This window comes from Odocoileus virginianus, chromosome 1 (assembly GCF_023699985.2).
Source record: "Odocoileus virginianus isolate 20LAN1187 ecotype Illinois chromosome 1, Ovbor_1.2, whole genome shotgun sequence".
Classification (NCBI taxonomy): Eukaryota; Metazoa; Chordata; class Mammalia; order Artiodactyla; family Cervidae; genus Odocoileus; species Odocoileus virginianus.
This window is the reverse complement of record NC_069674.1, coordinates 82,768,553-82,792,816: the sequence shown is the minus strand read 5'-3', so window position 1 is coordinate 82,792,816 and position 24,264 is coordinate 82,768,553. Positions and strand designations below refer to the sequence as shown.

Sequence of the window (24,264 nt, the reverse complement as noted above, 5' to 3'; positions counted from 1 at the left end):
CTTTCTCACTAGGCGCATGTTGATTGGCTGGCTCCAGGTGGCCTGATAATCATGTTACCCCGGAAAACCAGGCCTACTCCTAATCTAGGCTGCCTGTCATGGCGTTAGCCCTGGCAGCCTTACAAGAAATAATCATGTTAGAAATTAATTATGTTAGAAATAAATTGGTTTAAAGGAAAAACATTAAGTTAATCACAATATAGATTGTGTATAGCTTAACTTAGAAAGGTCGGGTACGAATGACTGTACTTTGGGAACTATGTTATCTAGCTAAACTTTCTCTTATGTAGATAAAATGATGGTGCCTGGGAAGTGATTAATGTAGGTCACCTGCCCCTGGTTTCATCAACCAGGGAAGACAGACTTTTTAAAAAATTCTGACTGGGCTGGGTCTTGGTTGTGGTGCACAGTTGCACAGTCTCTAGAGCATGAGGCCTCAGTAGTTAAGGCACGTGTGCTTAGTTTTCATATGTGAGACCTTGGTTCCCCAACAAGGAATCCAATGGGGCCCCCTGATATGGGGGTGTGGAGTCTTCACCACTGGACCACCAGGAAAATCCCCAAGACTGACTCTTAACACAGGGACTAGAACCAAACCCAGACAACTTTGTCATGACTATTTCGATATGAGCCCATTCATCTTTCCTAAAAATTACTTACTCTCCCCTAAGAGGTCTACATTCCCTCTTCCCTTTCCCTGCTAAGATGACATTTAAGTTTGAATTCTTAGACACTTGGAGTAAGTATTCATTTTGCTGTTGGGTATCTCACATGTGTACTTGAGGCATACACGTTAATAACATTGTTTTTCTCTTGTTAATCTTTGTTTTATTTGGGGCGGGGGTTGTGTCTCAGATAAACAAACAAGGGTAGGGGAAAATGATTTTTCTTCCCCTACACGATGTTTCATGAATTACCATTATTACCACTTATCTATAAGGTACAGAATATTCAGGACACTTTTTAGATCTATACTGAATGGATAAACAATTCTTTTCTTTAACTCATATTTAAAGCCAGTGACATTGCTCCTCTGAGGCAGGTTTTGCAAGGTAAGAAAAACTACAAGGAATGCCCTAATTCATAAGACTACAAAATGTCTTCCTTCATTCATCACAGTGAATTGGGGGAAAAAAAGACTGAAGGATAGACAGTGTATCTGTAAATGGGAGAAGCACTTTTGAGCTTTCTAAACTGTATAGGGTGGGGGAAAGGCAGGTGATTTAAGGATCTTAGGCTCATTTTTTAGGAAGGGGTAGACAATACTATTTAATTCTTTCCTCGAATTCTTTGTCTTGTTGCACTGCTCACTTTGTCATCAGCCAATGTTGCAATAACTTTAACAAGCAAAGGAAATGCCAGTCAAGTGAAGCACCTGGGACCTCCTCACTCTTGTGACACGTCAGGCCTCAGGCAGGAGACAAAAATGCTCTAGGCTGTGTGTGAAGCCCAGGTTAAGAGGGAGTGGGTGGTTGTGAGTCTAGGTTTCTAAGGCCAGTGTTTATATTAGCGATTCACTTCCACCTTTGGTACATTTAATCAGGCATTATTACAATGCATGGCATCATCCTGACTTCAGGACTTTGGAGGAAAGCTGGGTCAGGAGGCTATTCAAGTTAATTTTACAAGATACTCTATGCAGCCAGATACGAATTTCACTTGCCCAGAAGCTTATGCAGAACCGTGACCAGGGCTGACCCAATGAGCTGCGCTTTTCTTCCACTCGAGAATCTTTTGAGACTCACAGAGTGAGAAGTCCGACAACCACGCGGACTATTCGGCAAGAAGCAACGCAACCTTAAAGGACGGGTCATTGCTCAGCTCCAGCAACCAGCCAGAGACAACAAAATGGAAGATCCTTCTCCGAGGGAAAGCAGGCCTCGGATCTGAATCGCGGGGCCTGAGTTAGGGAGGTGAGCAAAGAAAGGAAAGGCGAAGGCGCAGCTCCAAGAAGCCGGGTTCATTCAAACCCGGAGGACAGCAAACCCCGCCTCCCCACGCCGCCGCCCGCTCAATCGCCGAGCGCTCCGGGTGTGAGCTCGCCCCGCGGGGAGCGGCTTGGAGCCGAGGAGGCGGCGGCAGAGGTGGTTTGGGCAGCCCTGCGCGGCGGATAGGCCCAGGCAAACAACACCCCTTCCCCCTCCCCCTCGCTCAGTTCAACTCCCACTCGGCCCCGGCCACGCCCTGCTGCCACCGCCCCCTCGGGCAGCTTTCCGCTCCGCGGCCGGGCCTCAGTCGGGGGCGGGAAGGAAGGCGGTGTCTTGGAGAGGCCGTCGCGGCCACCGGAAACTACAAGGGCCGACAGCCTTTGCGGTAGTGCCCCGCCCCATTTCTCCCACCACTCAGCGCGCGTCACCCAGGCGCTCAACCAATGGGGACCGAGCCAGGGAAAAAGGGCGCCCGGGTCCGGATGCGCCTCAGGAAAGCCATGCTCCCTGCGCGGGGGCAGCGGGCAGTTCACCGGTTGCGCCGAGTCTTCGGTGGCTCGCGCGCCCCATTGTCCGCTCCTCCCGCTTTTCTTGAATGAGAACCCTACTTTTTTTCTTTAGTGGCAATTCTGAGGGATGCTGGAGCCGGCTTTTGAGGGGAGGGCGCCGGGAAATGAGTAGGGGGCGGGATATCCTGAGACAACAAGTTTGGCTGTATGAAAGGCCTACCGGCAGTGCGCCTGAGCTAGAACGCCGAGAGAACAAGCACCGGAGGAGCCACGCGAGGAAAAGAAAAGCTGCTGAAAGAATAACCCCCAGAAAGGGGGTGGAGAGAAGGCGGCCCCAGCGCCCCGGCCCCCGGCAGGTCGGCGGCCAATCCGCTGGGGGAAGGGGTGGAGAGTCGGAGGCTCTGGCAGAGAGAGGCCGAGGGGGGTGGGGAGTAGGCCCTGCTTGCGCCGCCCTGGCCCCGCCCCCGGCCCGCACCGCCGCCCGCGCCGCGCGCCGCCGCTGTCAATCAAGGGCGAGTCAGCAGGGCTCGGGCGGAGAGAGGAGCTGCTACGCCACAGCCCAGCGGCGGCCATTCGCGGAAAAAGAGGCAGAGCCTGTGCCAGCTACAGCCTCCTCCGAGCCACCGCGGGCGGGCGGGACCGGCCTCTCCTCCCGCCTCGCCCCCACCCCCACCCACCTCTATCCCAGTGTCTCCGTCTGAGGGTTTGTCCTGTTAATGCGGGATGAGCGGTACGTATTCTCCACCCCCCTCGGTCTCCTTCACCACCTCCCTCCCTCCCTCCCTCCCCAGACCCTGCTCGGTTCTTCCCCCTCCCCCGGGGCCGCTGAGATGCTTTAAGGGGAGGAGGAGAGGGAGGGAGGGAATCAGGGGGAGGGAAGGAGGGTTGTGTTTTGTCTTAATGTCTGAGAGAGAACAACCTTCTGGGTGTTGCTCTGGAGCCGATGGGTCGGGTTTCAAACCACGTTTTGTGATATCCCCCTCCTCCCTTCCCTCCTTCTCCCCCACCCCCTGCCGGTGTGCGTGGATCGCGGGTTTATGGAGATTAATGTTCGGGGGGAGGGGGAGGAGAGGGGAAGGGGAAGACGAATAATAATAATCCTAATAACCTGTTGTCGTGTACGGGGTGGGGGGGGTTTGTTGCAGATCAGAAGAAGGAGGAGGAGGAGGAGGCGGCACAGGCAGCGGCAATGGCTACAGAAGGAGGGAAAACCTCTGAGCCAGAGAATAACAATAAAAAACCCAAAACCTCAGGCTCCCAGGTAAAGGCAAACATTTAAAAAAAAAAAAAAGAAAAAAGGCATCACGAAACGTAAGGGGAAAGAGGGAGTTATGCCCTTTAAATGCCCAGAAGTGAAGAACAGAACAAAAATGTTTATCCACTCAAAGCATCTTTCTGAGAGTGAGGAAGTTAAATTGTAAATTCATATGGGTTTCACATGTTTGGAATATCGTGGTTAAAATTCCACCAGGAACTCAGACTACAAGAGAAAGGTGTGTGTTTTCCCAAGGGCTTTTGAGTTTAGTAAAATAACACTTCAAGAAAGTTTGTTAGAAATTTCTTATTATTTATAGTTTATATTGTAGGACCTGCTTCCTTATTCCTGTATCTTATTGCTTTTGCTAATATTTAGGTTTTTTCCTTTTCTCGAGTAAGTTCTGAAATGTAGAGCTGTCAAAATAAATAAATAAACCCCTCCCAACTACTGGCCTTCACTAAATCCTCCCACTTTTTTTTCCCTCTCCCTTTTACTATCCGATTTTGGGTAGGACTCTCAGCCCTCTCCTCTGGCTTTACTGGCAGCTACTTGCAGCAAAATAGGGACTCCTGGTGAAAATCAAGCAACTGGACAACAACAAATAATAATAGATCCAAGCCAAGGATTGGTGCAACTTCAGAATCAACCACAACAGCTAGAACTGGTAACAACACAACTTGCTGGGAATGCTTGGCAACTTGTTGCCTCCACTCCTCCTGCTTCAAAAGAAAATAACATTTCTCAACCAGCTTCTAGTTCATCTAGTTCTTCCAGCAGTAATAATGGGAGTGCATCTCCCACAAAAACTAAATCAGGTAATTCTTCTTCCCCTGGTCAGTTTCAAGTCATACAAGTACAAAATCCAAGTGGTAGTGTACAATACCAAGTGATTCCACAACTTCAAACGGTGGAAGGCCAGCAAATTCAAATCAATCCAACGAGTAGTTCATCTCTACAGGATTTGCAGGGTCAAATTCAGCTCATTTCTGCAGGTAATAATCAAGCTATACTCACAGCTGCTAACAGGACAGCTTCTGGGAATATTCTTGCTCAAAACCTGGCAAATCAGACAGTTCCAGTCCAAATTAGACCTGGTGTTTCAATACCACTGCAGCTACAGACCCTTCCTGGTACTCAGGCTCAAGTTGTAACAACCCTACCAATTAACATTGGAGGAGTGACTTTAGCTTTGCCGGTGATAAACAATGTGGCTGCTGGAGGAGGAACTGCGCAGGTTGGCCAGCCTGCTACTACTACTGATAGTGGGACTTCCAATGGAAGTCAGTTAGCGTCCACACCTACCACCACCACTGCTTCTGCCAGCATGCCAGAATCTCCCTCCTCCTCCACTACCTGTACAACCACTGCATCAACATCTCTGACCAGCAGTGACACGTTAGTGAGCTCAGCAGATACGGGCCAGTATGCAAGCACATCAGCCAGTAGTTCTGAACGCACCATTGAAGATTCGCAGACACCTTCTGCTACAGAGTCTGAAGCCCAGAGCTCCAGTCAGCTTCAGTCTAATGGAATACAGAATACACAGGATCAATCAAATTCTCTTCAGCAGGTGCAAATTGTAGGCCAGCCTATCTTGCAACAGATCCAGATCCAACAGCCTCAGCAACAGATAATTCAAGCTATTCCACCCCAGTCTTTTCAACTCCAGTCAGGGCAGACGATTCAGACCATCCAGCAGCAGCCTTTGCAGAATGTTCAACTTCAAGCAGTAAATCCGACTCAGGTGCTTATCAGGGCTCCAACTTTAACACCTTCAGGGCAAATCAGCTGGCAAACTGTACAGGTTCAGAATATTCAAAGTCTTTCAAATTTGCAAGTTCAGAATGCTGGGTTATCCCAGCAATTAACCATCACCCCAGTGTCTTCAAGTGGTGGCACAACCCTTGCTCAGATTGCTCCTGTGGCTGTTGCTGGTGCCCCAATAACTTTGAATACTGCCCAGCTTGCATCAGTGCCTAACCTTCAGACAGTGAGTGTTGCCAACCTGGGTGCTGCCGGCGTTCAAGTGCAAGGAGTTCCAGTTACAATCACCAGTGTGGCAGGTAAGTTACTCTACAGTCTTTCCCTTTAAAGATCCTTCTAAACTGTTTTTAGTAACGAGGTAGTGCTTTCCTTTGCTGACTCTCAGATTCGATGTAAACCTGTAAGTAAACAGATGATCATCAAGAAGCTAAAGTACACAGGAATGTCAGACTCACTGCCATAACGCCGTATTCATCAGTATGACCCATGTATGTGTACAGATTTTGCATTAGATTTTATGTATTTTCTAAAAATTTTTTCTGCAGAGCAGACTTTCCAGATAAGAATCTTTTTTTTTTTGTAATTTAGAGATCAAACTAGTGTATACTTGAGCTTTTCTGATAGAACCTTAGTCAAAGTGATGTTTATGTCTTATTTAAGGGAAAGTCTATTTAAAGCTGAAATAATACAGTTACAGATCTGCTGCAGTTTGAATTCTGTTCCTCCTCGCGCTTCTGCATCTTGCTGCCTGTGCTTGTGCATTTTATTATACAAAACTAGATGTTCATGCAGTTGAGAGAGATGATTTTGAGTTGCAAATTGTTTCATTAACTTTTATGTCTACTTTTCTGCTAAAACCAAGATTTGCTCAGGACTTCCAGTGAATAGTCCCCTATAAAATTATATTTAAATAAAATTACAGTGGTTGAATTATTTATAGGAGTTTTTAATGTGAAATTGGTAGAAAGCAATTAAAACTGTAGACAGTAAAATGTCACTAATTTGAATTTGTTGTAAGGTCGTTTTAGAACTAGTTGTGAAGTAGTTATTTGTTACATATGTGAATGGAAACTTTTGAAGTAGTTGGAAAACCAGTCTTATTAAGTGTTTTAATCTTTTGGGATCAGTCTTTTCACCTAATGCCTTTTGTTTTCTAGTAATTAAACACTTTTCATTTGATTATGAAAACCTAGTTGTGGTTTTGGTGTCTGATACTTAAGACCTCTTTAGTTAAATTATTTCTGTTTTGAGAATCAGAAATGAATAAACTTACCACTTTTGAATAACTTTTCTTGAAACAAATTGTGGATAAATTATGCTAGGGTTCTTGTTTTACAGTCACTACCTAAAGTAGAATTATATATTTAAAATTTAGAAGTTGTCAGATAGACCTGTCTGATTCAGGAGAATGGAGATTACATGTTTTATTTAGATACCCATTGACTCTAAGCCAGAGCTATCCAAAAGAATTTTCTGTGATGAGGGAAATGTTCTATATCTCTTCTATCCAGTATGTTAGCCACTAGCCAAATGTGGCTATTGAGTATTTACATTATGACTAATGAAGTAGAAGAACTGAATTTTGAATTTTACTTGATTTTATTTAATTTTAATTTAAATAGTAACACACGACTAGTGGCTTTTTTATTGACAGCATAGTAACTAATCAGAGAGTGTTTTGAGTGTGGTACGTTTTCCCCTAAAACTATTACAGCACAATTTCATGCCTGTTTCTATGGATCACAGTCCTCAGCTTCCTTTGTTTCTACTCTTTTTCTGAACATTGACAATACGTTATTTTAGAAAAATGTCTGTTTTGGGTGGGTTGAATGACAATTTGTATTGTCAAAGCAAAGGTTGTTTCAGTTATATTTCATCTTGTCTTTTAAGCATTAGTTAGTGAATTATGATTAATTAAGAGAATTGTATAATCTTTAGTTTTGGCTAGAAATGTTCAGTTTTTCTGTTTTCTCATTGATACCAATTATGACCCAGAGTTTTCCCTTCGCCTCTTGTGACGGTAAACCAGCATAACAGAGTAGGACCTTCTGACCGCCTCACATTCACTTGCTGTCCCGTGCTTAGTCACTCAGTCGTGTCAACTCTCTGCGACCCCTTGGTCTGTAGCCCACCAGGTTCCTCTATCCATGGGGATTCTCCAGGCAAGAATACTGAAGTGGGTTGCCATGCCCTCTTCCAGGGGATCATTCCCAACCCAGGGATCGAACCCAGGTTTCCTGCACGGCAGGTGGATTCTTTACCGTCTGAGCCACCAGGGGAGCCCACTTGAATGATACATTATTGTAAATGCAGGATCTGTTTTCTGAAATTGTAATTTTTAGGGGTTATGGTCAAGGATTTGGTCAAGGATTTCAAACAAACTTTCCAGGTGGTTGAAAATCTCATTTAAGTTTGAGAACCAGGGATCAAGTTGTCAGCCATGAACTACTGATAAGGCAAAATATGGAGGAGATGGATATCGAGCCTAGTTCACAGTGGCTCAGAAAATAGATTTCTGTGGCAAGTACAATTCATAATTTATATTCCATAAATATTGACTAGCTATGTGTTGAGCACTGTCAGTAGGTGTGTTTAATCTTGCATTCTCTGGAATAATTTTTTTATTTAAAGAGTTTATATGATTTGAGGGACACGTGTATGAGAAAATTTGAGCTTTATGTAGTTGGATTTTTTCTCCTAAAATCAAATATCTTAAATTTTGTTAATTTTTAATAGATATGCTTTGTTGTTCTAAGAAGATAGCCATGCTATAAAGACCAGAAATGTATACTGATTTCAACAAGTCTGTGCAGTTAATCTGGGTCTCGTTTGCAGATTTTCCTTTACTTCCTAGCATAATAGGTGTTTGACAGAAGTTTGCTGAATTAAGGTATACATGGTGATAGAGAAGATAGCAATTTAGAATTGGGTGCAGCACCCTGGAGTGGTTTCCTTTTTAATTTTTTTATAATTGTATTTATTTCTTTTTGACTCTGCTGGGTCTTTATTGCTGCACGCAGGCTTTCTCTGGTTGGGGGTGGGGGCGGCGCTCTAGTTTCAGTGCTTCTCCCTGCGGTAGCTTCTCTCACTGTGGAGCCTGGCTCTGGGCTCGCAGACTTCAGTGGTGCAGCTCCTGGGCTCTGGGCTGCGGGTTCAGTAGCTGTGCATGGGCTTAGTTGCTCTGCAGCATGTGGGATTCTCCCGGGCCAGGGGTTGAACCCGTGTCTCCTGCATCAGAGGTGGATTCTTTACTGCTGAACCACCAGGGAAGCCCTGGAGTGGTCTTAATGAAGCTAAGGAACTGGCTGTTTTCATTCGTTTTGACTTTGAGCATTTAAGACATTAAGAGTGGTACACCAGCTACTTTCCCGTCTCTGGAAGGGGGAGAATGAGCAGCAAGGACCTGATATTTCCCTTCTATAAATGAGTCCTGGAAGTTCAGATTTCTTACTTTGTGTTCTCATTTGCTTTTTAGTACTTTTTGATTATTTCATGCTCTCTCCCCCACCCCCAGTGGTATTGTTTAATTTATGGGAAATTTTTGTTCTTAATATTCATAACAGCTATTACCAGAACTTGAAAAAATGATTTAGCTTTGACAGAGTGTATTGGCTAGCTCAAGAACAAGGGGCTAAGAGTTCTTCACCATCCATCCTCATGTTCTTTAGAAAGTATAGTAAAGGTTCTGGAGGATATGGACAGAAAAATTAAAAAAAAAATTATACGAGATAAATAAAATGAAACTAGTATTCGAAGCTGAGGAGCTTCATACTTGATTTTATGAAATGGCAATGTTAATGATATCCTACAGGAAGCTTCTTTCCTTGATAATTATTCAGTTTGTGTTTCTGTGGTTTGGTCTCAGCTTGAATCCTGAGTTCCAGGTTGAGCATCTAGCTAGTTAGGATTGTAGTAGGAACTAAATACATGTGCTCCTACTAGTGAATCGTATTGTTTGTTTCCTTGTTAGAGTTTGGAGTTTGAAGAAGAGAAATCCTCTTAAAAAGGTTAAGAGCAAATATAATAACTAATCATGGGCTTCTCAGACTCAGTGGTAAAGAATCCGCCTGCCAATGCAGGAGACGTGGGTTCCGTCCTTGGGTTGGGAATATCACCTGGAGAAGGAAATGGCAACCCACTCTAGTCTTCTTGCTTGGGGAATCCCATGAACATAGGAGTCTGGTGGGCTGCAGTCCATGGGATCGCAGAGTGGAACACAGCTTAGCAACTAAAACAACAGTAAGAACTAGTTACACTGCTGGCTTAAGAATATCCTTTGTTTTAAGTAAGTGAGGATAATGGATGATGTTTTCCTCAAAAAATAACTACCTGCTTTTGCAGTGTGTTCTGGTAGCCAAAGTGTCCTAGATTAAATGAACTTTAGGAGTTATTTCTCTTTAAAGAATTTAGAACGTGTAGGGACCATTGATTTCATTAGTAATTGCACTGGCCAGCAATTTGATTTATTTTTGGCCCTGATCATATATGGTAATAGATCATGCTTTTGCTTGATAGATGTATATTTCTTTGTCAGTTTTAGTGAAAATTAACATTTCTGTTGAAATTCTTGCATAAAGGTAGTTCAGACATGAAATGTGGCTGGCACTTCAAGAACTCTATCTTCCTTTACTACTTTGGAGATTTAAAATATAAAACCTTGGGATTAACAGAATCAGGAATGGAAGAGTCAATTTTGGTGAAAATTGAGTCATTATTGGTGAAAATAGAGGCCAAACGAAATAGTTGACATTTATATTTAATTTAAAAACCTAATTTAATCCAGTAGAATCAACTTCTTACACCAAACTTTTTTCCAGAGCTAGTAAAAGTAGAAAATTGACTAGACATGTAATACAAATATGGTTTTCCTCTGCCATATGTTGTATTAGTTTGGATTTCCATAGTAGGCATCTTAAAATAATGTATATACGTATGGTATATACATATGGTATACACATATACACACATATGTATGTGTGCATATATAAACATACATGTATCTATTTGTATGCATATGTCTCCTGTGTTTAGTTATTTCCTTTTTCAGAGAAGTCATATTTATTCCTATAATTTTCTTTTTGTAAAATCTTCTAATATTGTTTGTTATAGGTTGGCGTTCATTAAGAAACTTAACATCTTATGCCCTGTACAAGTGGTTTGGATTCTGAACTGCCAAGTTGGTTTTACCCATTAGAAGATGTATAGCATGACCTTTAAGATCTGTTGATAATGATATAACAATATTGTTGCCTATTTTCAAGTTTTTCACGGAAGATAAAAAAAGTACTCGTATAGAGCCACATTAATTTTTTTAAAGGGCATCTTTGGGAGGGATTTCAAGATAATAGAGTGAGGGAAAATAGAGTGTTAATCATCTGCTTTTCAAATCTAAATCAGGGAATATATAACAAGTAATACTTAAATATTGGAGCTGGCGTAAAAGCAAGTTGAAGAGAAAGGAAGCTTGATTAAGCAAGAAGATGGGGAAAAGTACAAATAACACAGATTTGCAAATGATAAACTTTTGCTTGAAATGGTCTTTGAGATTATTGCTCACCAGTTGGTCTTCGTTATTGCTGTTAAAGTCTGTTTATAAAGGAATTTTGTGTTTTTACTGTTATAAGTGGAAGCAGAAACATGGGTCAGAGATTCTGCAGTGCTACATTGCATACTTTTAGGGATGACGTAGTAAGGATTGACAGTAAAAGGGGCAACCTGGCCTGATATCAGACCATATCCAGATGTCTGTGTGGGCTCTCGTGTACTCCTCTGATCTAGGTATGAGTAAGATTGGATACTCCTTATGCTTGTCATTTTGTTACCTAGTGAATGAGCAAGTTGTGGCAAAGGGAACCTATTGCTAATGTAAGTATGTGTGGTGAGAGAAAAAGACTTATTAAAGTTGCAGTTAACTCAGGTAACTTACAGATAATTGAGCATCCTTCCTCCTCCCTCATGCCTTAGTGGTACTTTAGCACAAAAGAAACTGAAGTTTAGAAAGCTTAAGCGACTTTCTTGTGTTTTGTGGCAAAGTGAGAACTAGAATCTTGGCTTCTGCTTGAGCTGTCTTTCTCCTGTATTTCTGCCTTTGTTAACTGAATCTTTGCTTGGTAATGAGTAAATGTAGCTGAGGTTTAGGGATCGTAAGCAGAGAGTATCCAGCTTGCCTTGTCTTCTCCCACATAGACTGTGTTTATTATTCCTGATATTCAGTGTTAATATATTGAATATAGCATTGGTGAAACACACAATTCTCTGTCTCTTTGTTGTTTTTAACGGTGAAACCTCAGTAGTAGTATTTTGTCCCTTCTTGAAAGAGCGGTTTCAGAACTAAAGAGATTAGTAAATTCTATTTGTAGGTAAGCAAGATCTAACTCTAGTTAGAAATTTTTTTTTTTTTTTTAATGAGATTTGAGAAGGGAAACAAACATTGTTTTCCTAGTATGTGATAGGTGCTAGGTATTTCTATTACCTCAGTATATCCCACAGTATCCTTGAGATTATTGGGCTTATTTTACCGATAACCTCATTGAGGTTTACTTACATATGGAATCTAAAAGTTGGTACAAATGATGTAGAAAAGAAACTTATGGTTACCAGGGGGTAAAGTGGGGGAAGGATAAATGGGGAGCTTGGGATTGACATATCCACACTACTATATATGAATAGTATATATAAAATAGATAACTGATGGGAACCTGCTGTGGAGCACACAGTCGTTGCTTGACCAAAATGGTGTAACATGGAGAAGAGGCAGAGCTTCTCCATCCACCCAGCTTCTGTTAACCAGTGAGGAAAATGCAGTTCCAGTGGAAATGACTAGAGCTGTAAGTCACTCTGAGGTATTTATTCAAGGTAAGTGAGGAGATAGGGGGCGTTTAGTTTCTGTTTGAAAGTATGATCCAGATGAATGCTATCCTAAGGTCAGAAGGAACTTTCAGACTTCATTTCAGGCCATATCAATAACTTAAAAGTCACACAACGTGGAAAAATTGAGCATGAATAAACACCTCACTTTTTGAAAACACCCCACACGATAGATGAGCTTGATAACCGCCCATAACAGAGTCTTTTAATGAATTATGGAATAGTTGCCCTCTGAATATTCAAAGGAATTCAGAAATCACTGGGAGCCAGTATGGGTTCACCAAAGAACTAGGTTCACAAATTCATTCTTTAGAATTTCTGGATGAGTATGCAAAGGAAATAAAATCAACACAATGTATCTTGATTTCAGCATTGATAGTCATGATTTCTTTAAAGACTCATACCTAATTATTATGTGAAAAATGTTGGCTGTGTTCCTCAGTAAAGGTCTCTGGTATTGTGGCATAGGGTTCTATACTTGATACAGTCCTGTTGAACATTTTTTTTTGTTTCAGATTTCATACCTAAGGTTTACCTATTGACTGAATTCAAAGATGAAACAAAGCTAGGGGATATTGCTAATAATTATGAGAGGGCATAGAATTGAGATGCCAAGTGATTTTCAGTTCAGTTCACTCAATCAATTGTGTCCGACTCTTTGCAACCCCATGGACTGCAGCATGCCAGGTTTCCCTGTCCATCACCAACTCCTGGAGTTTACTCAAACTCATGTCCATTGAGTCAGTGATGCTATCCACTCATCTCATCCTCTTTTGTCCCCTTCTCCTCCTGCCTTCAGTCTTTCCCAGAATCAGGGTCTTTTCACATGAGTCAGTTCTTCACATCAGGTGGCCAAAGTATTGGAGTTTCAGTTTCAGCATCAGTCCATCCAATGAATATTCAGGACTGATTTCCTTTGGGATGGTGATCTTACTAGACCAGGATGCTGGACCAGAACTAGCAACGTAAATGTAACAGTTAGGATCCTCTATTTAAAGTTGTTGGGTTGGGGGGGCACGATTTTATACCTACAGGATGGAAAGCATGGTGTGGCAGCAGGACATGTGAAGATGATTTATTGGCTTAACGCCAACTAAGAGTAGAGTAAAGCTCCTGTATTTTGTACTTATCAGACCATGTGCAATATTGTGTACAGTATTGGATGTGGCACATTTTAAATGGGACCGTGACAAATGGCAAGCATATCAAGAAGGGTTCCCAGGTTGAAAAGTGTGGAAAGCATTTCATACTAACAATAACCAGGGGGTGGGTATTATTAAAGAGAAAGTGTGACAGCTTCTTTAGATATGTGAAGAGCTTTTTTAATTGATGAAGTTCTGTTATGTTTTGTCCCTGGGAAACCAATAGAATCAGTATATGTATATACACATGCCTGCCTGCAATGTGGGAGACCTGGGTTCCATCCCTGGGTTGGGAAGATCCCCTGGAGAAGGGAAAGACTACCCATTCCAGTATTCCTGCCTGGAGAATTTCATGGACTGCATAGTCCATGGAGTTACAAAGAATCAGACTTTCACACATACACACATGAGTGACTTTCACACATACACACAATCCTGTGTAGAAATGGAATAGTTTGTTTCATGAAGTGGTGATTTTCCTAGTGTTAGAGGCTGGATGCCCATCTATCAGAGACACCAAAATATAGAAGAATTTCCTATATTGTGTAGAAGGTTTGATTAGATAATCTGTGAGTTTTCTAGTTCTAAAATTTAGGATTCTGTGAATATTTGAGTTACATGGTCTATTCTGGGTACTTTCGTCCAGCATATGGTGAGAGCTCTGTATAAGTCTTGTTAAGCTTACAGGATTGATTAAGTAGGGATTTGGTTGGGGGAGGTAGGGGTTGAGAGTCATGTTTATCATTTTTCTTATTACAAAGGCAGAGTGACTAAGATGATTTCTATTAAGAAATTAATGTAATACTTTAGTTCATAAATTAATAGTTTTCTGTTCTTCATTATTTGTTACTTAGTGATTGTGCCCTTAGATGCCATTTTTCTGTTATTTGTACTTCTATTAGATGACTACCAAAGCATTAGTGTTTTAAACATACACTGAAGTGCTCAACATTGAATTTATAGTTAGGCTATTTTGTCTCAGTACTTTAACCATAGTCATATATCTGATAATGTCACTTTAGTATGAACAATGTGATTACTTTTTCTTGAGTGGACTTGGAGAGCAGTTGGAAAATCCAGGATCCTGATGTGGTTCAAACTCTGGGAAGCACTTAGAACTTCCAGTCTGTTAATGTGCTCTGTGCAGTAAGCAAACCCAATAGGTCTGTCTTTTTGGCTCAGAATATTTAGCTCAAAGGGTGCTTTAAAAACCATTTGAGGCCCCAGGCCCTTTTGAATAGAAAAAGCAACAATTGAGATAGATGAAGGTTCTCTTTGCCTTAGGTGTGATAATAGTTAGGTGTGTGTTAGTCACTGAGTTGTGTCCGACTCTTCACATCCCCATGAACTGGAGCCTCTATCCATGGGATTTTCCAGGCAAGAATACTGGAGTGGGTAGCCATTCCCTTCTCCAAGGGAATCTTCCCGACCAAGGGATAGAACCAGGTCTCCCTCGTTGCAGGCAGCTTCTTTACCAGCTGAGCCACGAGGGAAGTCTGAGAATACTGGAGGGGTAGCCATTCCCTACTCCAGGGGATCTTCCCAACCACAGAATAGAACCCAAGTCTTCCATGCTGCAGGCAGATTCTTCACTGTCTGTGCCACCATGGAAGCCCCGATAAAGTTATAGGTGGAGACTGTCTGGGCTTGCCCAGAGGTGTAGTTCAGGTAGTAGGTTTATTGTTCCTGCAGATACATGTACTGGGAGGCTTCCTAGCTCACAGGTATTTTGTTCTTTTAGGTGATCATCAGTCATTTGCAGCCAGAAGAGGCACAAGAGAGGCCCAGGAAAAAAAGTTTATTATACACACAGGTCCTAGAGAAGCGGTCACTGTGCACTGAGAGTCAATGGGAGGTGATGTCAGGGAAACTGGCTCAACCTAGGACGTGGGGAGCGGAGAGAAAAGAACCCATGGGCAGGTGCCTTTATTGGGGGATCAGGGTGTGAGGGGATTTCGTTGGTGTGTTTAAATGTTGCTCAGTCACAGGGGAAGGTAGGGGGGAGCTTCATGGCAGTAGCCACCCTTATCACATTGGTACACCCGACTGCCTGGGTGTGGTGGTCACAGCCTGCTTGTGGGGGTGTTCAGGCAGCAATGGAAAATGATATTTTAAAACATATAATGCAACAGAATTGGGAAGTAGAACTCTTTTATTGGTGGGCACTGCTCTCTGTTAGCTGCTCCATCCAGGGCAAACATGTTATAATTGGAGCTTTAATCCTTTTTTCATTTGTAAAATAGTGTAATTAATTCCTTCCCTTTTTACCTCATAGAGCTGCAAAGGTCAGATCAGATCAAAGTTATAAGAAGCGTTGGGATATTGTAAAGAAAACTGTGTATGGAAGTTGGTAACTTAGTAAAAAACCTATACATAGCAGCTCTCACCCATTAGAAGAATGTGAGATAGTAAAGTTGGAAAATAAGTAGTTTTCAATGTGGATATTAGCTTGAATTAAAGATTAGAAGTAGATAACCAACGGGAGTTTGCTGTATGACTCAGGGAACTCAAACTGGAGCTCTGTAACAAACTCGAGGCGTGGGAATGGACGGGAGGTAGGAGGGAGATTCAAGAGGGAGGGGACATGTGTACACCTGTGGCTAATTCTTATTGATTTATGACAGAAATCAAACCAGTGTTGTAAAGCAGTCTTAAATCAATTAAAAATAAATATTTTAAAAAGATCAGAATTAAAAGATCTGTATAAAAGGGGTATCTGAAAGCCACAGTGAAGTGCAACTAAGGATATGGGGAGGGGTGTATGTGCAGGTGGAAAAGAAGCAGTGTGTTTCAGTGTAGTAAGAACTAAGTGTGTGCCGCATGCTGTCTCTGCAACCTCTGAAAGTACTTGTCTGGAAAGGATACTTATGTTAGGGAGATAAGGCTTACATACATGAAACAATTATATGATTGCTATAATTGCGTATGAGAGTTTACACTTAACTGCTGGGTTTTGAGGTAAGGAGAACAACTGGGAGAGTTCAGAGACAAGTGAGATCAGAGGTTTGCAATAAACAGGGAATGCTTTCTGTGGTGAAGATTGATTTAGGAAGTAAGTATTTGAAACTTCGAGGGTAGAAAGGTGAAGAGAGAGGATATGTTAAGCCAGCTGAACTTGGAATGAAAAGGGTGAAGTCCTCACAGGGAAGCTTACAGCTAACAGAGAGAGTCGTGTTCTCTAATCTCTGTGCCCCGCAGAGGATAGTGGTCTCCCAGAACAGCGCAGGGCATGCCCAGTGCACAGCCTGCCACCCCTGCTTCAGCCAGAGAAGCTCTGTGTTTTTTTGGATTGTGTGCTTAACATTTTGTTTGAAGAAGAGATTCTGCCAAAGTAATAATAATTTTGAAAAACATAAATCTAGTGGATAGAGGGGATTGAATGGACAGTTTTGCAAATGATGCTGTTATAGCATTTCTCTATAGATAAAAGTGTGGAGAAGTTAGAAATTAGGAGCCTAGAAGAAAGGATGTTATTGGGGTAATTTAATAGTGAATTCACTGTGGTGTTGATAAAGGCTATGGCAGTGAAGTTGCTTAATACAAAAGACAGTTTGTTGAACCTCTCTAATACACAGAATGGTGATGTGAAATAAGTGTGAAAGGATTCCGTAAAAATACCACGTTTGCTGGTTTCTTTTCTCTGCTTTGTATTAAGTATGGTAATAGGCATTGAGACACCAGAGGTGAAGTGAGAAATTTGCTTCCCTAACAGTATATTCCCTATTGTGGAACCTTCCGAATCACTTTGGTTCTAAGACATAATTTTTTTTTTAAAAAACAATTTAACATCTTGGAAATTGAAATCCACCTCATAATCAAAGGCATGTCATAGTTTAATTAGCATAATCATTTTTCTTTCTTATCATTTGCGTCTCAGACTTAATGGAATATGATGAATATAAAGTTTATTAAAGTACAGCGTGGTTTGTAAAGGCTGTCAATGAGGTGTTCCGGAAGCCCAGGGGAGGGAAAGACTTGCTTGTAGTTCTTGGAGTGTTTTCATGGAGAGGGTTAACACCTGAGCAGGACCTTAAAAGGATGACTGAAAAGTTTGCAAGGTTGGGATGAGGACCTTCATTTCAAGCTGTGTTGGATTTTTCATGTTGGAAATGCAGTTAGAGAGTCTTCTATAAACAATGCAGAATTTAGGCTTAGATAAAGGAATATTATTATACATTAAAGTTGCATTGTAAACCTCCTGTAGACAGGAGCTGTGTCTTATGTGTATGATTTTTTTTCTGTTTCACACATCAAGAAATGTTGCCCAGTACTTACAATCCTGATAACTAAACTCGGGGAAGGCATACAGGTAGAGGAAAGCTTTGATTTCATAGAAGAATGAGATGGATAGATCCTTGGGATGAGTCAGGATGCATACTTGAAAAGGAATGAGTTTATGATCATAAAAGAAAAAGTGCTTAGTAAAACGAAATAAAAGAGGAACTTGCATATCTAATTGTTTCATTCATCTAATTGTTTTGAGAGACAGTTGCAGATGAGAATCTTAGCAGTAAGAAAAGTTTTAAGGCGAAGTCAAAGATATTTAAAGTCTCAAGGTTGCTTCTGTCCCTCAGAAGTTATCATGTAGGTGCCTCATAATGTGGCCCAAGAGAGTTTAGTCCAGTTGTGTAAATAATGAGTCAAGTCACCACAGCTTTTTGTTCACAGAAGCGGAGCTGCTTTTGCACAGAAGTATAGGAACCAGATAGTGATCTGTGCTGTGGTAAGTGGGTGCCTCCTGTGCCTGGTGTGGGATTGGGCGGGAGGGTGGGAAATCCTTGTTATAGTTGAGGGTGTCTTGCCCAGGGACCTGAGGGAGAAGAAGAAAGGAGAAGAGATTAGATGCATATGATGACATGTACTAACAGAACTCATGTAGGATAAACAGTTACACTTAAAGTGGTTTGTAAATCTTACCCATTTTCTCATATAGTTAGGTCTTCATTTAAATTTGAAACTCTAACATTTGACAGATATTTGTCATAAATACTATGAACTATGACAGTATGCTTATTGAAGGAATAATTTATTTTGTAAATAATCCTATTGATTACTTGTTTTATAGTTTTATAAAGTTAAAGTGCATTGTGTTTTTATTTCTAGAATTTCACCTTTTGTGCTCATTGGTAGTATGTCAGTAGTTAAATTGATTTTAATGATAGGGCAGTAAATGGTTTTAATAACCTCTTGATAGACTTTCATCCATTTCGTGGACTCCCTGCTGGCAGACCGCATCCATAAATTCAGCCAGCAAATATGTAGCCAGTGTCCGTATTATGAGGCTTGATACCTTGCTTATGAGACTGAATGATATATGGGGCCGAACTTTCACTTTCATAATGTTCTAATAGGAAAAGAAATAATTGTTTCCTTTTATGAATGAAACAAGAAGTAAAAGTGTTCTTTAACCCTCAGTGTTTGTTTTATATTTAAACTCACATTTACTGCATGTTTAGAGTATCCCAGATACTGTATGCAGCACTTGACATATTAACTCATTTATTCTTTAGAACACCCTATAAAGTTAAGCATTGTCAGGTGTAAGAACTGAGGCCTAGAGTGGTAAATAATTTGCTCAAGGTCATCTAATCTCCATACACATTTTGTCTCTAGAACCCTGGGACTGTAACCATTACACTTGTCTCTCACCATGAAGTCCCCATGTACTGTACAGTGTGTTTCCTGTAATCAGTTGTGGAAACAATTCATTGTCTCAGAGTGTCAGACATTGTGCGTAAGCATTATATGTATGTTAACTCATTTGATTTTGGCAGTCCTCTGAAGCAGACAACAATGGTGACCTCAGTTTTTAGAACAGGAAACCAAGGCTGTCAGAGGTTAGTGTCTTGGCCAACGGCATAAGCCAGTATGTTAGGCAGCTAGTAAGTGAAATACTTCGTAAGACTGTTCTAGGTGAACAGGACTGTCTTTACAGCTGAGCAGTACGATTTTAAGTTATGTTACTGTAATTGCTGCAGTATGTTCAGTAAGTCACTGACACCTCTATCTCTAGGCGGGCCCTCTACTGTTTATTGACCTTTGGGGCACAGGACATATGTGCCACAGGGAGAATTAGAATTTTTAAAAATGTATTGCTTTATGGTATTCTGTGTTGATAGGGAATTTGAAACTAATAAGAACATTTCCTTTAGTAAATAATATACGTACTGTAAACTGATTTTGAATGAATTTTGAAAAACAGATTTTTAAGAATATAAGCTATAGAGGAGTCTTATTTCATTTTCATTAATATTTGTAAACTATTACTATTAGTATTTAATATGTTAGTTTTGTATTAAGCAATATTATTAAATACGGGTTAGGCCAAAATTTCATTTGGTCTTTTTTATACAGTGTTATGGGAAAACGCGAATGAACTTTTTGACCAATGCAACATCAGCATATATTGATAATTAATGTCTGTTATTATATAAATTTATAAACACTGATATTTAATTATATTAATACAAAATTGATACAGTTATCAAACATACCTAAAGGTATACCATAAGGCCTGTATTTCATGACTTGCTGCTTGATCAGGATGTGATGTGTCAGTCTAGATACAAGTTTTCCTACTTTCTGAAGTAAATATCATTAAAAAATAACTTTTAAAAGCCCAGAGATCATAGGAGTTATATGTATAGAATGTGTATTCTTCAGATAATTCTGCATGTCGCTTTTATGTAGCATTAACTCATTTGACGAGAGTGATGCTATAAATTTATTATGGTTGTTTAATGGATAATAAACAAGATATTTTGAATATCTGCCTCTGTGTACTGCACATTGTTCTCGGTGCCAGGGAAACAGACTTGTTCTTCTCTACTCATGGAACCTATACTTTGTGCTACGTGACGTTTGTTTTGTATCAATCTTACATTATAGCCTTTTTTAGGGATGAGAAAAATTAAGGCTTAGAAATGGTAAAGAACTTGCCCAGTGTTACAGAATTAACACAGAGATTTTGGGGAAAGAATCCAGATTCCACCTAGACTCAAAATTATTTGAGCGTTAATCATGGTTAAGTCCTTAGGGACAAGGAAGTTGTTACCATGAAAAAGTTTTAAAAGTGCCCCCCCACCTCAGTTTTAAAGAACAAAGTACCAAAGAGAATTAAATGCTAATTTACATTTTATAAGAGTTTGATACACCATAGTAAATATAGTGGAGGAGAATGGAGTGTATTTTCAAAAGATGTGATTGAGTTCATTTTGTCTGTCTGTGAGTTTGTGTATGTACAATTTATACATACACATTTACATAAGGGAATTATATTCTAGTCCTGTGGCCTGTTCATCACCTTCCTTGTTCCCCTAACTCTACCCTATAATTAAGGATACCAACCCATTTGGGGGTAATCCTAAAAAATTAGCAGGCCTCCTCACACTCCACCCTCAACTCAAGTCACAAAGAAAACTTGATCGTTGAAACGAAAGTATTTAGACAGCTCTCAGTGCTTTTTAAAAGGATTCTTTGGCAGCTATCGGAGCTGGCAATGATAGCTGTGTATAATTTTCAAACTGGAAGGCAAGCATGTTTCATCCCATAAGCAGTTTTTGATGAGTAGAGGTAACTATGATATATTTAAGAAGCCTTTGTTTTTCCCTTTTGTTACAATGAAATACATGTATATGTATGTATTTTGTAAAATGAAATATTTGAGTTATTTTTTAGTATTAAAATTCTATCATTTTAAAGACAAATGTATGGGGAAAAATTTGCACTTAAATTTTATTTCAGTGAACCAAGAGGAAAATTCAGGAAAAATGTCATTTAGCAATATTTCTAGTTTTTTAAATCAAATTAATTACTTTTTGGAGTAAAACTCTGAATATGTCAGTATTTCAAAAAATGTCAGAGTTTGTTCTTGTTTCGGCAAATCTTTGAAATCAAATCTAATATTGAATCTATGCTATTGCCCTTTAAAGAAGGTCATTTATCTAAGTTTGAGTCATTACTAAGGATTTGCAGATTTTTTTTTAGAAAATGATTCTCTGCTGTCTTTTTAAACCAGACACATGCCTAGCCATCAGCAGCAGCAGAGATGAGGGACAGGCCCCTAAACCCTGGGGCATTCATATTGCCATCTGGGACCTCCTATGACTTACTCAGAATGCCCTTGCCAGTGGATACAGACATTGAAGATGCCTGGTCAGAGACCAGCTGCCCTTTAAGACAGGAAGTGTGCTTGCCTGGACCTGAGCTTCTCGGTAGCTGACAAGCAGCATCGATAGCCTTGTGAGAATAAATACTGCTGAGAACCCTCTTAGGTGGTGTTACCTCCTGACCTTTCCAAAAGCTAGTTCCTGATATTCAGGCCAGAGATTTTACTGTCGTTTTTGCTCCCTTCCTGCTTTCTAACTTTACGGTAACCATCCCAACAGACCTGACCGTTTTATTACCTTAGCACCTCATGCCTTAGATTTCTAGTCAGCCTGCTCCGTGGAAAATAGTGTAAACTCTACAAATTTAGAAGTAGAAGAATTAGGTGGATCTTTTTTGTCTCAGTTTCAAAGGAGAAAATGTCTTACTTCTTATGCTAGAAGCTGAAGAATATGATATCTGATTTGTAGTCCAAAGAGATCTCATAAGAGCACTTGTATTTTCATCTGCTTGAAGTTTAGAATTTTCTGCTTGGGGGTATTAAAGTAGGAAGAACTCCATTTTCAGCCTCACAACTGTTGGCAAGTGAGTGAAGTCACTCAGTCATGCTTGACTCTTTGTGACCCCGTACGCTTCAGCCTACCAGGCTCCCCTGTCCATGGGATTCTCCAGGCAAGAGTACTGGAGTGGGTTGCCATTTCCTTCTCCAGGGGATCTTCCCGACTCAGGGATCGAACCTGGGCCCTCCCGCATTGTAGGCAGATGCTTTACCGTCTGCTTTACCATCTGAGCCACCAGGGAAGTAAAGGGGAGTTTAATGGAGACTCCAGCTGCTACCTTGGGAAGAAAGTGCTTCCTTAAATGGTGAGTTGTGCTGAATTCAAGATGCAGATGTAGAATGACTTCTATGAGGGATTTTTTTTTAATTAAATAATAACAAGACAGGATTTTTAAAACAAATGCATTTCAAAAGCAATTTTAATAAAATATTTGCTTGGATTTCGTTCGGTAAAAAGTTAACTTGAATTTGTAGAAACACTTATAAAAGTTTATATTCCCCGTGATTACTGAGAAACGAGAGAGTTGTTTTGGTAATCAAGTCTTAAAAAGGTTAGGGAAAGTCTGGCACTCAGCTATTATACTGAAGTTTAAAAAAACAAAATTGTGCCTTCAAATATAACTTAAAAGCAACACTAATAAAAGATTTATTTATTTTATGTTGTTAAGAACCCTACATGCTTTTCAGTATGTTAGCCCAGTTGTTATAGTAAAAGCCATCGAACTGTCAATCGTCATTGTTGAGGCATAGTTAACTATTTCTTTCAGCATAAGAAAACTGTAGGTTTAACCTAAAATGAAGGAGATGTGGTGCTGGTGAAATAGACAGGAGTCAAGACCTGCCCTCAGTCCCCTGATCTGCCAGGTACTGTTTGTGACATGACAGTGCTAAAGGATGGCCTTTAGCGTTCTTGAGCTGTAGTTGTAATCACCTGATAACAAAATGCTTACTAAACTGGGTTTTTCTGAGAATTAAATGCAGTAGCATGTAAAAATGTTTGGTAAATACCAAAACATTTGTGTTTGTCACAAAATACTTGGTAAGTACCAAAAATTTGGATGTAAATTATTATAAACTTACCCTTAATGCTTTTCTTCTAAATCAATATGTGTGTGTTTAGCATTTTGCAGTCTCATTTTCTATTACATGTTCATTTTTGTTTCTGCGACATAAACCACAGTTCTGGTAATGTAGTAAGTATTCAACTAAAAAGAAGTGAGACTGCTCTGTTGGGTTAAGTGGGTGTGTAAACTGTGGGTTTTATTTTGTTTTCTGATGCTTTGACATATGGGGCCTCACCGATCCTGAGGGAACTGCCCCTTCCAGGGTTAAGAAGTTCCTGGAGCTAGTAAGCACCTCCACCTGAGTGTGCGTTTCAGTACAAAGCACTGCAGAGCCTGCTCCCAGCCAACCACAGTCTTTGCGGCCCTCATGCTGCAGGCTGTGGTCTACCTACTCTGGTCACAGGGCCAGGCACCAGACAACAAAGGGCAGCCCTCATGCCCCGGAGCCACTTCAGTGGCCGTTCCAAACTGGCCGGTCCCAAGCCTGCTCCCCTGCCTCTGTTTCTCCTGACGCACACCTTTCCTGTTGGTGGAAGCCACAGTAAAGGCCCTCGTCCCCACTCCCCTGTCCTCTGCCTCCTCACCACTCTGGGCTTCCCGTGTGGCCTCCTGGCGCGTGTGCGCCCCTTTCTCCTGGTAACCGAGTAACTCTTTTCACCCACAGTCTTCTCAGCTTACTGTGCCTTGAATTTTCTATTAATAAATTATATTTGAAAATAGTTTTTAAATGGTAGGCTGATTTACTTTTTTTAATTCTTAACGCTGAGAATCTAATTACCAAGAAATAGTATTTAATACAAAGTTTTAAAGTTTTCTTTAGAACTAACTATAAAACAGAGATTCGGACTGGTATCAAGATATGTATGTGTGCAGCTGAATATATACATACGTTCATGTGTATGAAAAATTGTTTTAACCATATTGGAAGATTACAGAAATTCTGATATGTAAGTGACCTTTACATATCATCTTTTTGTTTATAAGAGAAAAAACTAAGACCCAAAGGGATATGTAAATTTACCCAAATCACATCTTCAGTTTTTAGCAAAGTCAGGATAACCCATGTC

General features: G+C 40.7%; 1 protein-coding gene across 2 annotated transcripts in view; it reads left to right on the top strand.

Annotated features, from left to right (window-relative positions):
- Nucleotides 1–3,078: 3,078 nt before the first annotated feature.
- The window catches only part of SP4 (Sp4 transcription factor), an 80,704-nt gene continuing 59,518 nt past the window's right edge, over nucleotides 3,079–24,264 (top strand). The window contains exons 1-3 of one of the 2 annotated variants that reach the window (XM_070470256.1): nucleotides 3,079–3,167; nucleotides 3,583–3,698; nucleotides 4,207–5,758. In XM_070470256.1, coding sequence (XP_070326357.1) covers nucleotides 3,161–3,167; nucleotides 3,583–3,698; nucleotides 4,207–5,758 — 1,675 coding nt within the window. In that variant the 5' untranslated portion in view covers nucleotides 3,079–3,160. The remainder of the gene's footprint in view (nucleotides 3,168–3,582; nucleotides 3,699–4,206; nucleotides 5,759–24,264) is intronic. The other variant, XM_070470262.1, reaches the window with a different exon arrangement.